The sequence below is a fragment of the Colletotrichum spaethianum genome (genome assembly GCF_022836535.1).
Source record: "Colletotrichum spaethianum MAFF 239500 DNA, contig26, whole genome shotgun sequence".
NCBI lineage: Eukaryota > Fungi > Ascomycota > Sordariomycetes > Glomerellales > Glomerellaceae > Colletotrichum > Colletotrichum spaethianum.
The window spans coordinates 501,256-513,424 of NW_026054796.1; the positions used below are offsets into that span (position 1 = coordinate 501,256).

Consider the following 12,169-nt stretch of genomic DNA (forward strand, 5'->3'; position numbering starts at 1 on the left):
CTGGTGTCTGACTGACGGTCTCAATGCGAAGGCGCACACAGCTGCTCCGCACCGTGATGGGGTACCCTGTGATTCGCTGCCGCCTGGTGGAAGCTTTAGCCACTTGACCCCAAACGGGACTTCCGTGCCCCTCAAGGCCCCTGTAGCTGCCGGCCCCAGAAGCCAATGTTCGCTCGCAGTCCTGCTAATTACCCGACGTCACTGTTCTACAGCTTCCAGTCTTCAGCGACGACATCGAGCGCCATCCTCGTATTAACGAAGGAGCTTCACCATGATCCCTGTTGACATATCGGCAAAACACATTGACGCCATGGCTGCTTCACACTGTTTGCGATTGAAGCAATTGCCCGAGGTATCTACTACATTGATGATTTACATAAGCCGGCAGCTAAGCGGTGTTGCTGCTGGGCCTGGATTACCCTACAAAAGTCATGTTTCGTCGACTGCCGCGACCCCAACGCCAAACTGTGGATTAAAGCAATCTATTTCTCCTCGCCAACACCATACCTCCCTCTCCACTAGTCAAGAAGTCTTCGGCTAGCGATCGGGATCGTAGCAGCCACCGGCCACAATCAGGTTCATGCGCGTGAACTGCACCTTCATGACGGGCGTCTTCTTGGTCGGGAACGCGCTGATCTGATCGGGTGTAATCATCACCTCCTTGCCCTTCTTCTTGCCACCGCTGGGTGCGTTGGAGCCGCTGCCGGTGGCTCCCTGGCCGCTTGCGTTAGGTCGCTCCGTCTGTCCTGTAGCCGCGACAATGGTGTCGCCTCCTTCCTGCGTGGGTGCCGCGCCCTGCTGCTGTTGCACAACCTTGTGGCCTTCCGCGGGGAGATCGACGTCCCAGACACGGACGGTGCCGTCTTGGCCGCCGGAAACCAGGACGTTGGATTCGACGCTGAAGCTCAGAGACCAGATACCGCCCTTGCCGTGGCCGCGCGACCGCTTGATGCGTGAGCCCTTCTGTATGTCCCAGAAGAAGATGTTACCGCTGTTGTCGGCAGTGGCCAAGATCTTGCCGTTTGGCGCACACTCGATAGCTGAAATGTAGTCGGTATGGCCCGTGAAGACACGGACACACTGGCCAGTGATTACAGACCACATGCGAATTGACTTGTCTGTCTCGTCCGAAGCTGAGAATACGTAGGTTCCGTTAGGGTGCCATGCGACTGCCGAGATGCTGGAGTCATGACCGACAAGGATGCGCTGCGCAGACGCGTGGTCTTGCATCCAGACACGCGCCGTCTTGTCCCAGCCGCCGGTCAGGAAGTAGTGACCATGAGGCCCCCACTCGGCTCTCATGACGGGACCATCGTGGCCCTTGTACACGCAGACGCAAGCCCAGATATCCAAGGACCAGATACGAACAGTGCCATCGGCGGAGCAAGACAATAGCAGTTTAGAGCTGGTCTCAATGGGGCTCTCGCCCTTGCCCTCTTCTCCAAACGGCGCATGATCAAGCTTGGCAATGGCGTCGGAGAAGGAGACGGAGAACACCTGGGCTGAGTGACCGATCAACTTGCGGTTGTTGAACTTGAAGTCCTTCTCGTCCGCCCTCTTCGACTTCAGAGGCTTGCCCTCGAGGTGCCACACACGAATGTAAGAGTCGGTGGTGCCAATGGCCACCATTTCGTGGTCTTTGGAGAAGTCCATGCACGATACACTGCTCTTGTTAGCTGGAGTCGAGCAAGGAGGGAATCCGCACTAACCTTCCCAGGGTGTTGTGGAATGTGAACATGCATGCGCTGACGGCAACGCCAACACCGCCGGTGCGTCCCTCGATCTTGAAACGGTCGCGATTTTCTCTAACCTTCTGCATCTCCATGACAACATCTCGGGCGCGGGACGGGGGGAGAGGGAGCTCGGCTCTGTTAGGGCCGTCTGCGCTCTCTTCGCGCTTGATCTTGCGATCGAATTCCTCAACCAGAGTGGATCGGCCCTCAGGCGGCGGGTTCAGCGCGTCTTCGTCCTGTAGCTCGGCTCTGACATCGTCGCGGAGATCCTCTTCCATGGGCAGGGGGCCCAGCTTGAGAGGCACAGTCTTGTCCAGCAGGTCTCTGTTCGAGATGCCGGTGAAGACTCCAGGAATTCCTTCCTGCAGATCGACCTCATCGATGTCGAGATTTTGGCTACGGCGGTAAATGGCCTCGAAGCTGAATGGCTCAATGGGTCCACGGGCGGTGGAGTCCAAGTGGCAGAACGTCGAAAGGATGTACAGAATGACTGAACCCCCATTGTCCCGCTCGCGCTCAAGGAAGTGGAAGAGGTTGCCGGTGATGTGCTGGTTAAGCGGAATGCGGTATTTGTTCTCCCGGTAGAGTTTGGTGGTAGGGTTCTCCTTTGCGTGTAGGGCAAGAGTGATCGTGGAGAAAGTCTTCAAATCGTCAGAGTGGACATTCTCGAAGTACGGCTTGAGGTTGTTGAGGAGGCTCTTGGCGTCCTCGGAGTAGTTCTGCGTGACCAACTCCAACCAGGAGTAGACGAACACGGGCCAGAGAAGCTTGTTCAACTCGAACTAAGTGAGGTTAGCGAGACCGCAGCAAAGCGTGTACGAGAAGTGCATACCTTGTAAATATCAAGGTTGTTTTCGACCCACTCGCGCAACAAGTTGAAAGCCTTCAGATACTTTCGCGGGCCAAGGTCGTCCACCTTGTTATGGATAGGCCTACCATCAGGGCCTAAATGAGACGACTCCTGCCGAAAGATAGTCTCGGTCCGCGTGTAACCGCGCTTCAACAAATAGTCCGTAACCTAGAAAGAGTCAGTGATTTGCGCACGAAAACCAATAGTAAATATGCACTGATTTGTTCTTCTTTTGCCGGTCTCTCGCCGCTAAGCCAGCTTGGTATGTCATCATCGTTGTGCTAGACGGCGAGTGGTTTGCAGAAGAAGAGAGATGGTGGTGAACAGTGAAGGTCGGGAGGCAGAGACTCAAACGAAGGAAACCTAACAGCTTCCATCACTTGGGAAGGTACTCGAAGTGTTCGTTCCTACTCAGGACGAAGCTCACTGTTGGAACAGTTGCCCTTCCAATCTGCCACCAAGATCCCGGGAGTGTTCTTATCCCAGATACACCAACACCACCACCATCGCACATCACCAAACCGCAAGCGGCTTCCGCACTACGACCACACAAGCAACACAAACTACAAACCAAGCACTTACAATTTGGTTGAGATTCTGGTTCGACATCGGCGCTGTCGCCGGTGCCGGCGCAGGTGCCGGCGTCGCAGTCGTCGGAGGCGGGATGGGCGTCTGGCTCACGGGAGTGGGGGTAGGAGCGGCGCCGCCGGCGCCGGGTGTCGTCGTCGCAGGCTGTTGTTGCTGCTGTGAAAAGGATCCCGACGCGCCTGCGCTGCCGCCAGGGGCGCCTGGGGTGGTGTTGCTCGCACCAGGCTGGCCCGGGTTTCCCGACATTTTTACAAGGTTCCTTCTTCGAGAAGTGTTTTACCTAGGGGATGGTCGGATTCGATTCCGGCTGTTTTTGTTTGATTGTGCTGTTGCGCCTTTATGACTGACGGTCCATAATCGTAAGTCCGTCGGATGAGACGTGAGTCGCCGTCGTCGAGGTGAGCCGATGACTGGGGGCAAGCCACGTCGGACCTTGATAGAACGAGCGGGAGTGAGTTACTCGGAGTGAAGACGCGTTCAGTTCTCGTTGGGTTGGGTCGGGCGTGATGATGAAATCGATGAAGAGTTCGTTGATGTCGCGTCCTGCCCGATGAAATGAGGCTCGATGGTCCCCCTGCAAGGCTGCAAAAGAGGGTGGAAAGCGAAGGTTGGCGGCGGAAAATATCTAGAAAGAGAGCCGCTAATCCCGCTCGGGACTAGCGCTTTTCTCTCTGGCCTCGGTGATTGGGAGAAAGCTTCAACCTGTCCACGGTTCGAGATCCACTTTCCCCAAGACGCGGTACCTCACATCAGGTACCTTTTCGAGCTCACCCGGCCCAAGCTCACTCACTCATGCGACTCGACCTTACTCTTATCACTCAGACCTCCCTCATCGAAACCCTGTACCCAGGCTGGGCTTTTCGTGCTCATCCTACAAAACGACCATTCTCTCAGCAGCCGCATTACTGCTCGCTTCTTTGTGAACCGAGGGCACAAACACGTCAACCACAATGGCCGACGCAACAATGACCGGCTCCGCCACCACAAACGAGCCCTTCACCCTCGAAGAACGCATCAAACAGCTCTGCGAGATCGACACAAACATAGTCCAGCTAATGCACCACACCTCCTCCGCAATGTCGGCCCTCGGCGCCCAGCAGGCCCCGGAAGTGACCCCGGAGCAGCAGAAACAGACCTTCAAGTCGTCCATGGACGCCCTCCTCTCCACGCTGCACACCGTCGACGTCCACATGAAGCGCCAGATCATGGGCCTCGAGGAGGCCGGCATCATCAAGCTCCGAGGCGACGGCGGCGGGCCCGGCGATAAGAACGCCGGGGGCCGCCAGGTCGTCATGAACGAGGACGCAAAGATCGTCGCCAGGCCCTCCCTCGAGCCTAACGGCGTCGGCACCATTGGCAACCTCGACGTCGGCTGGCTCAACAGTCGCAACAACAAGGTCGAGCGCGACATGGAGGCCGAGCTGTGGGCCAAGATGAGGGAGTTCCTCGAGAGGTATCACGCGCAAGAGCAAGAAGCCAGCAGAGAGGATGACAGGATGCAGCAGTGAGGCCTGTCATCGCGAAAGTCACTGAGAAAAACGCAAAGAATAGGGCTGGCGGGCGCTGCCCCATGAAAGCACAACGAATAATGGCAGAAAAAAATTCGAGTAAGTATTATGCAAGAGGTGCTCCTGTTCAACAAACTAACTTCTGGCAGAACGATACACCTGATACCCCTTTACCTCACCTTGAGTTTCACGCTGAGTGGCCATGAACCAGATTACTCATGCAACCAAAGACTCTGCAGAAAAGGTCATACTTGCACACACGGAATCCGTTTACTGCATAGAATGATATTCAATTGATACTTATTACTCATGCTCTCGGCCCCGTTGGCGGCCGAGCCACCAGTGATTATGCCGTACCTCATGATGCGCATACTAAACAGAGATGCAGAAAGCATGCCGCCGAACCAACAACGCCGGCCAATGAACAACTACAATGCTGCGATAAAAAAGTCCGAAACACCCTACTCGACGTCCATTATTTGACCTCATCCCATGTGCTTGTCTTGCCTAGACTCAGGCTCCCATACAAGTCTCATGATCTGTTGGTGTACGCCGAAACTATGATGATGAATCAACAACGACATGGAATTCACTCAACCCCGGAACTTCTTCTCAGCCTCAACAAGACCGACAGCCGCTTTCGTGACGGCGATCCAGTCAGGGGAGAACTGCAAAGCCTCATCGAACGCAGGAATGGTCCCCAGGACATTGGCGTCGCTCCATTGACAAGCGATGGTTCCACTCAGGTCAGCGGGCTTCCGGACTCGAAGATCATCGTGAATTGTCTCGACGACGGAACCACTGGATTTGGCTGCAATGTCGGATGACACGGTCTTGCTTTGGGATGGTTCAATGTCAACTATCCAAGGGATCGACGCGTCCCTACGCCAAAGCGTGAGCTTCAAAACGCCTTGCTCGGTGGGAGTGCTGAAGATAGGGTCTATTCCAGCGCTTCCGTGGACGTTGAAAGACACCGGCGTGTCAAAGGTCAAAGTACATGACTTTGACTCCGTGGCATCGATGGAGAATTCGATCTTGTTGCTCGAGTTCGAGCGGCTGATGTTAACAGTCACGAGATTGGCGTATTTGTCCTTTGACAAGTTGGTCGAAAGCGTGCTGGTGAATTGGGGCAGCTTGGGCATCACAGCCGCACCGTTGTAGTGGCATTCAGACGTCAACCCTGCTCCATGTGTGCAGTTGACTGGTTGGCCTGCACCAGAGGGAAGTTCTGCGATCAAATTCCGGGTGTACTTCTCCAGGCCGGTGAATGAGACTACAGATGTCTTCTGATCCAGGTCAAGAGTTTGTTGGAACCTAACCTTCAGACGGTTTTCTGCGGAGAAGGGGAAGGCGACGAGATTATAGATGAGACTGACGAAAAAGATCAGAAGCAAGAACAGGGGGAGATAGAAACTAGCTCTGTAGATAAATGGCGTGACGGGCAGAAGAACGATGATGCTAAAGGCAGCGATCGCCGTGTACACCAGCAGTGGGTCGTTACCATCAGCGGCGGCCGAGTTGATCGCAGAGACGACGAAGAGGGCGATTTGGAGGAAGACGATGATGGTAATTGGGGCAAGCAGGAGCAATTGGAAGAACCAGGTCCAGGACGGAAGCTTGGCTGACCACAGTTGTTCTTTCTCGTAAGGCTGCGGCTCCGTTTCTTTAGTCTCCCCTTCGTCAGGGGTTCTCATGATGGCCGAAAGCGAGCGTCTGTAGGTCGTCGCAAATGTCGTCCGGATGGTGCCGTTGTTGCCATTTCCGTTCTCACCACTCCTAAGAGGTGTCGTTTCTGTCGGTTCCTCTGCGGCATCGTCTTCCTCGTGTGTGTGATGGGAGATCAGTGCATCCGAGTTGGGAACCTCGGATATGTTGTCCCTGGTTTGCTGGTCGTCGTGGGCGTGCTGTGCAAATTCCTTCTTGCTGGGAAGAGCGAAAAGGTCACAGAGACTGATGAGTGTCGAAACGAAGACGGCGGAATGGAAGAATGCGAAAGGGTATCCCGAAGCTATCTTGAGCCTGTCGGCAGCGGTCGTGACCACAACAAGGATTGCCCAGCTGAGGACGAACAACCAAATATGGGCGTACCCGCGCTGAAGAGCGCTCGGTCTGATGGCGCTGGCGCCCTTTGAGATCGTCCAAAAGACAAGGAAGAACAGAGATAGCGTCATTGCCCAACTATTGTTGCAAATCAGTAAATTGCCAGAACGTGAAACGAAGAAACGATATGACTTACATTGCGTATGGGCTGCTGTAGATGATGTGAGGGTTGACCCTTCGGACTAAAAGGGCAGAGAGAACCGTAATCGAGGCCGAAAAGATCAAAGCCAGGGGAAACCGGGAAAAGCCCTTCCAACCTCCGAGAGACACGGGTTCCTCGTCCTCCTCGGCTTTGACCTTCCTCGAGAAGAAATAATACTTGTCTGTTCTGGAGAGGATGTAGGTGACCAGAGCTAAGGCCAGAGGAGACACGATGAGCAAAGTCAATGTCCAGGCAAACAGGCCTCGGAGCTCCAGGATCGCGAAACCGGTTCCAAACATATCGAACCATACGCCGTCTGTGCCAGAGCCGCTCGCCACCTTCTTCTTATCTCCGTCGTTTCGCTTACCGCTCAAGCCAGTGGTGCGTTGGAGGTTGTCGACAGCGGCTAAACTATTGGACAACAAATGCCACAAGCTCTCTTGCGACGCGTGGCGGGTGTCGTCCTGGTTCGTGTGGTATCGTGCTCGGGGGCGATAGAATGCAATATCGAGGCCACGCTGGCCATAAGATTCAGTCCACACCTTATAGTCTGTTTCGCTCCTGATCGCACCGAGTTTGAATCCGTCTGCGGCTACGACGGAGCCGAAGGGGTGGGGTGCGTTTTCGTAACCCTTGGTGACCTCCAGGTCGGTCGTTCGGAACAAGATGGCGCGTCCGCCGGCCCCGGCACCCTCGAGGTTCACGAATGAAGTGGTGAAGTGGTACAGAGGACTGTAGTGGTAGACTCTAGCTCCATATAGGCCATCTTCCTCGCCATTGTTGAGCAGCAGTACGATTCCGCGCTTGGGTTGTTTACCAGGGCTGGTGTAGTAATTCAGCATTTGCAGGATACTTACGCAGCCCATGCCATCATCAGTCGCACCATAACCAGTGGAAACTCTGCCCATTGATTAGTACTTCAATAATTACGAGGGTTGACCAGACTTACGAGTCGTAATGGGCATTTACGAGAACACCACCCTCGCCAATCTTTCGGGCATCGCGCTTGCCACTCCACCATTCGCCGTCTTCATCTTGCGTGCCGCGGATGTACACAAGTTTGTTTGTGCCCTCGAAGTAAGTAGCATAAGGGCCAGCTTGGCTAAAGGAACCCGATGTGCCAAGGTAGGTAGTGTTCGAAATGGTGTCGTCAAAGATCGTAACCGCAGGTCCCGTTGAAGCGCGGCGGAGCATATCTCCTCTCGCAGGGGCGGGTGCGGGTGCATCACTGCAACAATCTTCGGTCAGCATCTTCCTTCACATAGTTGTCATGCACGCCAAACACTCACTAAACGTCCTGGGGCCAGAGGACGCCGCCAGCATTCTTCTCCTTGGTGTACTCGACCTCGTTGCGAACCAAGATCTCCTCGATCCTCTTCAAGAGGTACGCACCCACTTCGTCGTTGGCGCGGCTGTTGTAAGGGTGGTACTTCCTGGTGATGTGCGTCAAGTCATGCCAGGCCTCGGTCAAGTTGAGGTCCGGGTAGGGATTCTTGCTGTGGCTAGGGACAGCTGGCACGGACTCGTGGATCCATACGAGGGGATCAAGAAGGCTGCGTAGACAACGATCAGCCAAAAGGTGACCGGGCCCGTCGTGAACCCGAAGGGTTCTTGACAGCCATCGCGGCCGAGTGCTGTGGTAGGCGTTCGGGTGAGTCTGTGGCGGACGAGTGTGTCGTCGCTGGGTTGTCGGCGTTGGTTTGGTGTTCAAGGATTCCGAATCCGAGGTCGATTGGACACTGGGGGAGATTGCAAAAACAGCTCCGAGTCTCAGTGCTTCGTCGATGGGTGGTGGCGGAGATCGCCGGGGTTCAGCTCGGCGGAAGGGTGTGCAGAGAGGGTGGACCGGGGGACCCTCGGAAGCTCAATAGATAAAGGCAATGATTGCGACTAGTGATACAAGCTTTGGCCGGGGATGGCTCAAGACTACTACGGCAGAGGATAACGATAGCCGGGTTGCGGGAGGAACGAACGACTCGTGGGAGTATTTGGGGAGAGGTGACGGCCAACAGAAAGGAGGTGGGATGAAGGAGGCTGGAGGTGGAAACCGTCTTCGGGATGGAGGAAGGCGTCATGCCAGGATGAGAACAGAATCAATGCCGTCGCTTTCCCTCCCGGCCTAGGTAGGATGATGCACAGCTGCGCCGGTTGCGACCACCATTGCGCAAGAAGTGGCCCAAGCTCCTCTAGTTCTACTGCAGTAGAGCGCCAACGGCGGCCTGTACGTCGCCCACATGCCCACCACACTGCCTGCACGACGAATGTCATCGATGTGGGGAACTCATGCAGCCTCGACCCGGGAACTTGCGACTGGCTTCACCACTGGTCGAAGTTTGATCATAGATCCGGTGCAACTTAAAATGATACAAACCGAGGCTCGCAAATGTTTATCGTACCTACCTGATAGCTACAGTACAGCCACTCAACGTTCTCTTAGGAGGCAGCCAATCATGACGCACATTTGCCCCTTGTGCACTCGGATCCGACTCCGAGACAGCGCTTTGAGCTCCAAAGTGTCACAGGTTAACTTCACGTGGGACACGCCGATTTCATGAAATAGGATGAACTTCTTGCTACGTGTTATGCACAAAGAAAGCCTATGGATTAGTGACCACTAGATTCCCCGTCTATCGTACAATTTGTTTGCGTTTTCTGTTGTTTCTGGTCCCTGCTTTCGAGTTAAACGACACCCAGGCCGCCCTTGTCTGCCCTGCAAGCAGTTCTGCAATGCACAAGCTGTTTCGTAGGTACGAACACTTGTCCAACCCTGGAAATCATGAAATGAATCCTTGGTTGTTAGTTGATCGTTAGTGGTCAACATACTCGAACGCAAGCATGCGTTCAAAGGCCATGTTAGTCTTACGACCTTCCGCCTAAGTCTTAGAATCCAGATCAGGCACCAGGGGGAGGCGGAGGAGGCTGGTCGCTAGGAGGAGGAGGAGGCGCGTTGTCCGAGGGAGGCGGCGGGGGGCGCCGCCGGCGTATTGCTGGATGAGTGCGTTAATACCACCAGCCAGGCCCGGAGGAGCTCCGAGACCAGGACCACCGGGCGGAGGAGGGGGCATGCTTGGGGGAGGTGCGGCCATGCCGGGGGAGCACCGTATCCGGGGTAGCCACCGTAGGCAGCGTAGCCGTTCTGGGTTCCGGGAGGTTGATGCCAAGGAGCGGCACCCGGAGCGGCGGGAGCAGCTGCCTGGCCACCATAGCCTTGGCCACCGCCGCCACCACCATAGTAGCTGTCACCACCAGCGTGGTCATCACGGCGGTTGCGGTCGCGAGCCCAGGGCGCGGCACCACCACCGCCGCCGCCACCATCGCGGTCACGGTCATCGCGCGAGTCGTTGTTACGACTGCGCCAGGGGGCCGGACCACCAGTAGGGCCACGCTGCCAGGGCTTCGCGTCACCACCGCTGCTACCGCCGGGACCGTTGTTGTAGGAACCAGGACCGGCTTCGATGCGTGCGGGGGCAGCGCCACTGGAAGAACCACCACCGAGTTCTTGCATAAGTTGCTGTGACTGGGTTAGCGTTGTGTTCGGGGTGAAGAGCATGGCAAAGAAACATACCTCGTACTCGCGGTCGACGGCGTCTCCGCTTCCAAGGCGGCCAGCGGGACCTCTGCCACTGCCGGCACCGTCGTTGCGCCAGCTGGCACCCTTCTGTCGGTCGGGACAATCCCTGGCCATATGTCCAGCGTTGCCACAGACACGGCAGATGATGCTGGCAGTGTAGTTTTGTCGCTCGGGACAGTCGTACTTGCGATGGCCAATCTGACCACAGTTCTGACAGGCCTGGTTCTCGTCATCACGGAGAGTACCGTTGAGAGCAGCAAGTTCACGGAGCTGGTTGCGCTTGAGCTCGTTCTGGCCTTCGGGGATGGAAGCAGCCTGATAAATACTAAGTTAGCCACCGTCGATGCAAACGCCGGGAGATGAGGAAGGACACGTACCGTCTCAATGATATTGTGGATGAGCTTCTTGGCCTTGTTGACCTTCTCTTCCGTCTCCGCCATGATGAGGCAGTGAAGGTCTTCCTCCTGGTTGCTGGCGTGAGCTGCGTCCGACCGCCCCTTTCCCTCCTTGACGGAGCCCTTGCCACGAATGGCGATCTTGGCACCGGATTCTCCCTCCATCTTCTTCAGAGTGTTGCCACGAGGTCCGATAAGCAAGCCGACTTTACGAGGAGAGCTAAGCGTTAGTATATGTATCAAGAGGGTGAAGCAAGTATGACGGTCCCAATCTCCAAACAAGGCCAGGTCTGACAAGACACCTGGAGGATGCATGACAAGCTTGGCCAGAGTCCAGGCAGGGGAACAAGGGAAACAAGAATTTTGGTTAGGAGGGTTAGAGGGTTAGCAATCATACTGAAGTTAATCTCTGGATAATCGTTAACAGGCACGTAGACCTTCTCCTGGGTCTTGGTGGGCCTGCGGTAGTCCTGTGGCGGGTGGTAGTTAGGGATGGTCTTCATGGCCTTTTCGATGAGCTTGTGGCGCTCGTCTTCGAGGCGCTTGCGGTAGCGGTATTCGCGAGTGTTGATTCGACGACCATGGTTGTCGTACTGCGGAGGAGGAGAGGGGGATCTGGAGGAAGAGGGGATCATCAATAAAGGCATTGCGCGAAACTGCGCAGGAGAGTAAACGTACCTGTCTCCATCCGCGGGGACGACGTCGTCAATACGGAGCTTCTGGCTGATTTCTGTGATGCGGAGATGGAGGGTGTAGGCCTCCAACTGCTCGCCGGTCATGTTGGCCGTGATGGCGGTCGTCAAGCCCATCAATCCCGCAGCCTTGTTCTCCGACGCGTCGCCCCAACGGTTTCGCTTCTTTCTGCGACGAGGGCCATCGGCATCGGTACCTTGATTAGGCAATGAGTATCACATGAACCGGTCAGGGGAGAGATGATTAGACTTACGAGGCTCGGGGCTACGACCGCGCTTCAACTCGCCATTGCCGTTGCCATTGCTTGGGGGAGAAGCTTCGGGGTACTCCTCATCCTCGCCGCCAAAACGGCGCTTTCCCAACGGGATGTTGTTGGAACCCGTGATTCCCTGGTTTCTCCACGACATGTTGATTGCTGCGCGATGGCTATCAAAATGTCGGCAGGAAGAGGATGTGGTGTGATGGCGATTGTGGGTTTGCGATGAAGGAGGAAAGGGAACTTTTATATGGGACCGGCAAGTTCAAAGCTGCGGAGGTACTGAACTGAACACAGCGCATCAGCCTGGCCTCATGGAAGAATCACATTGGC

At 55.7% G+C, this 12,169-nt stretch overlaps 3 protein-coding genes across 3 annotated transcripts; 1 reads left to right on the plus strand and 2 right to left on the minus strand.

The window, feature by feature from the left end:
• Positions 1 to 537: 537 nt before the first annotated feature.
• ColSpa_09100 (transcription initiation factor TFIID subunit 6) lies at positions 538 to 3,417 on the minus strand (the record flags this gene model as incomplete). The annotated part of the gene is made up of 4 exons (XM_049275312.1): positions 538 to 1,663; positions 1,710 to 2,515; positions 2,566 to 2,751; positions 3,166 to 3,417. The coding sequence occupies 4 exons, from the start codon at positions 3,415 to 3,417 to the stop codon at positions 538 to 540; spliced, it is 2,370 nt and encodes a 789-aa protein (XP_049131269.1).
• Positions 3,418 to 4,121: 704 nt separating this feature from the next.
• ColSpa_09101 (uncharacterized protein) lies at positions 4,122 to 4,679 on the plus strand (the record flags this gene model as incomplete). Its single annotated transcript, XM_049275313.1, has 1 exon — positions 4,122 to 4,679. One exon carries the CDS (start codon positions 4,122 to 4,124, stop codon positions 4,677 to 4,679), a length of 558 nt encoding a protein of 185 aa, XP_049131270.1.
• A 5,168-nt stretch (positions 4,680 to 9,847) lies between these two features.
• On the minus strand, positions 9,848 to 11,987 carry ColSpa_09102 (branchpoint-bridging protein; the record flags this gene model as incomplete). Its single annotated transcript, XM_049275314.1, has 6 exons — positions 9,848 to 10,432; positions 10,487 to 10,807; positions 10,870 to 11,093; positions 11,285 to 11,502; positions 11,566 to 11,776; positions 11,834 to 11,987. 6 exons carry the CDS (start codon positions 11,985 to 11,987, stop codon positions 9,848 to 9,850), a joined length of 1,713 nt encoding a protein of 570 aa, XP_049131271.1.
• Between the last annotated feature and the right edge of the window lie 182 nt (positions 11,988 to 12,169).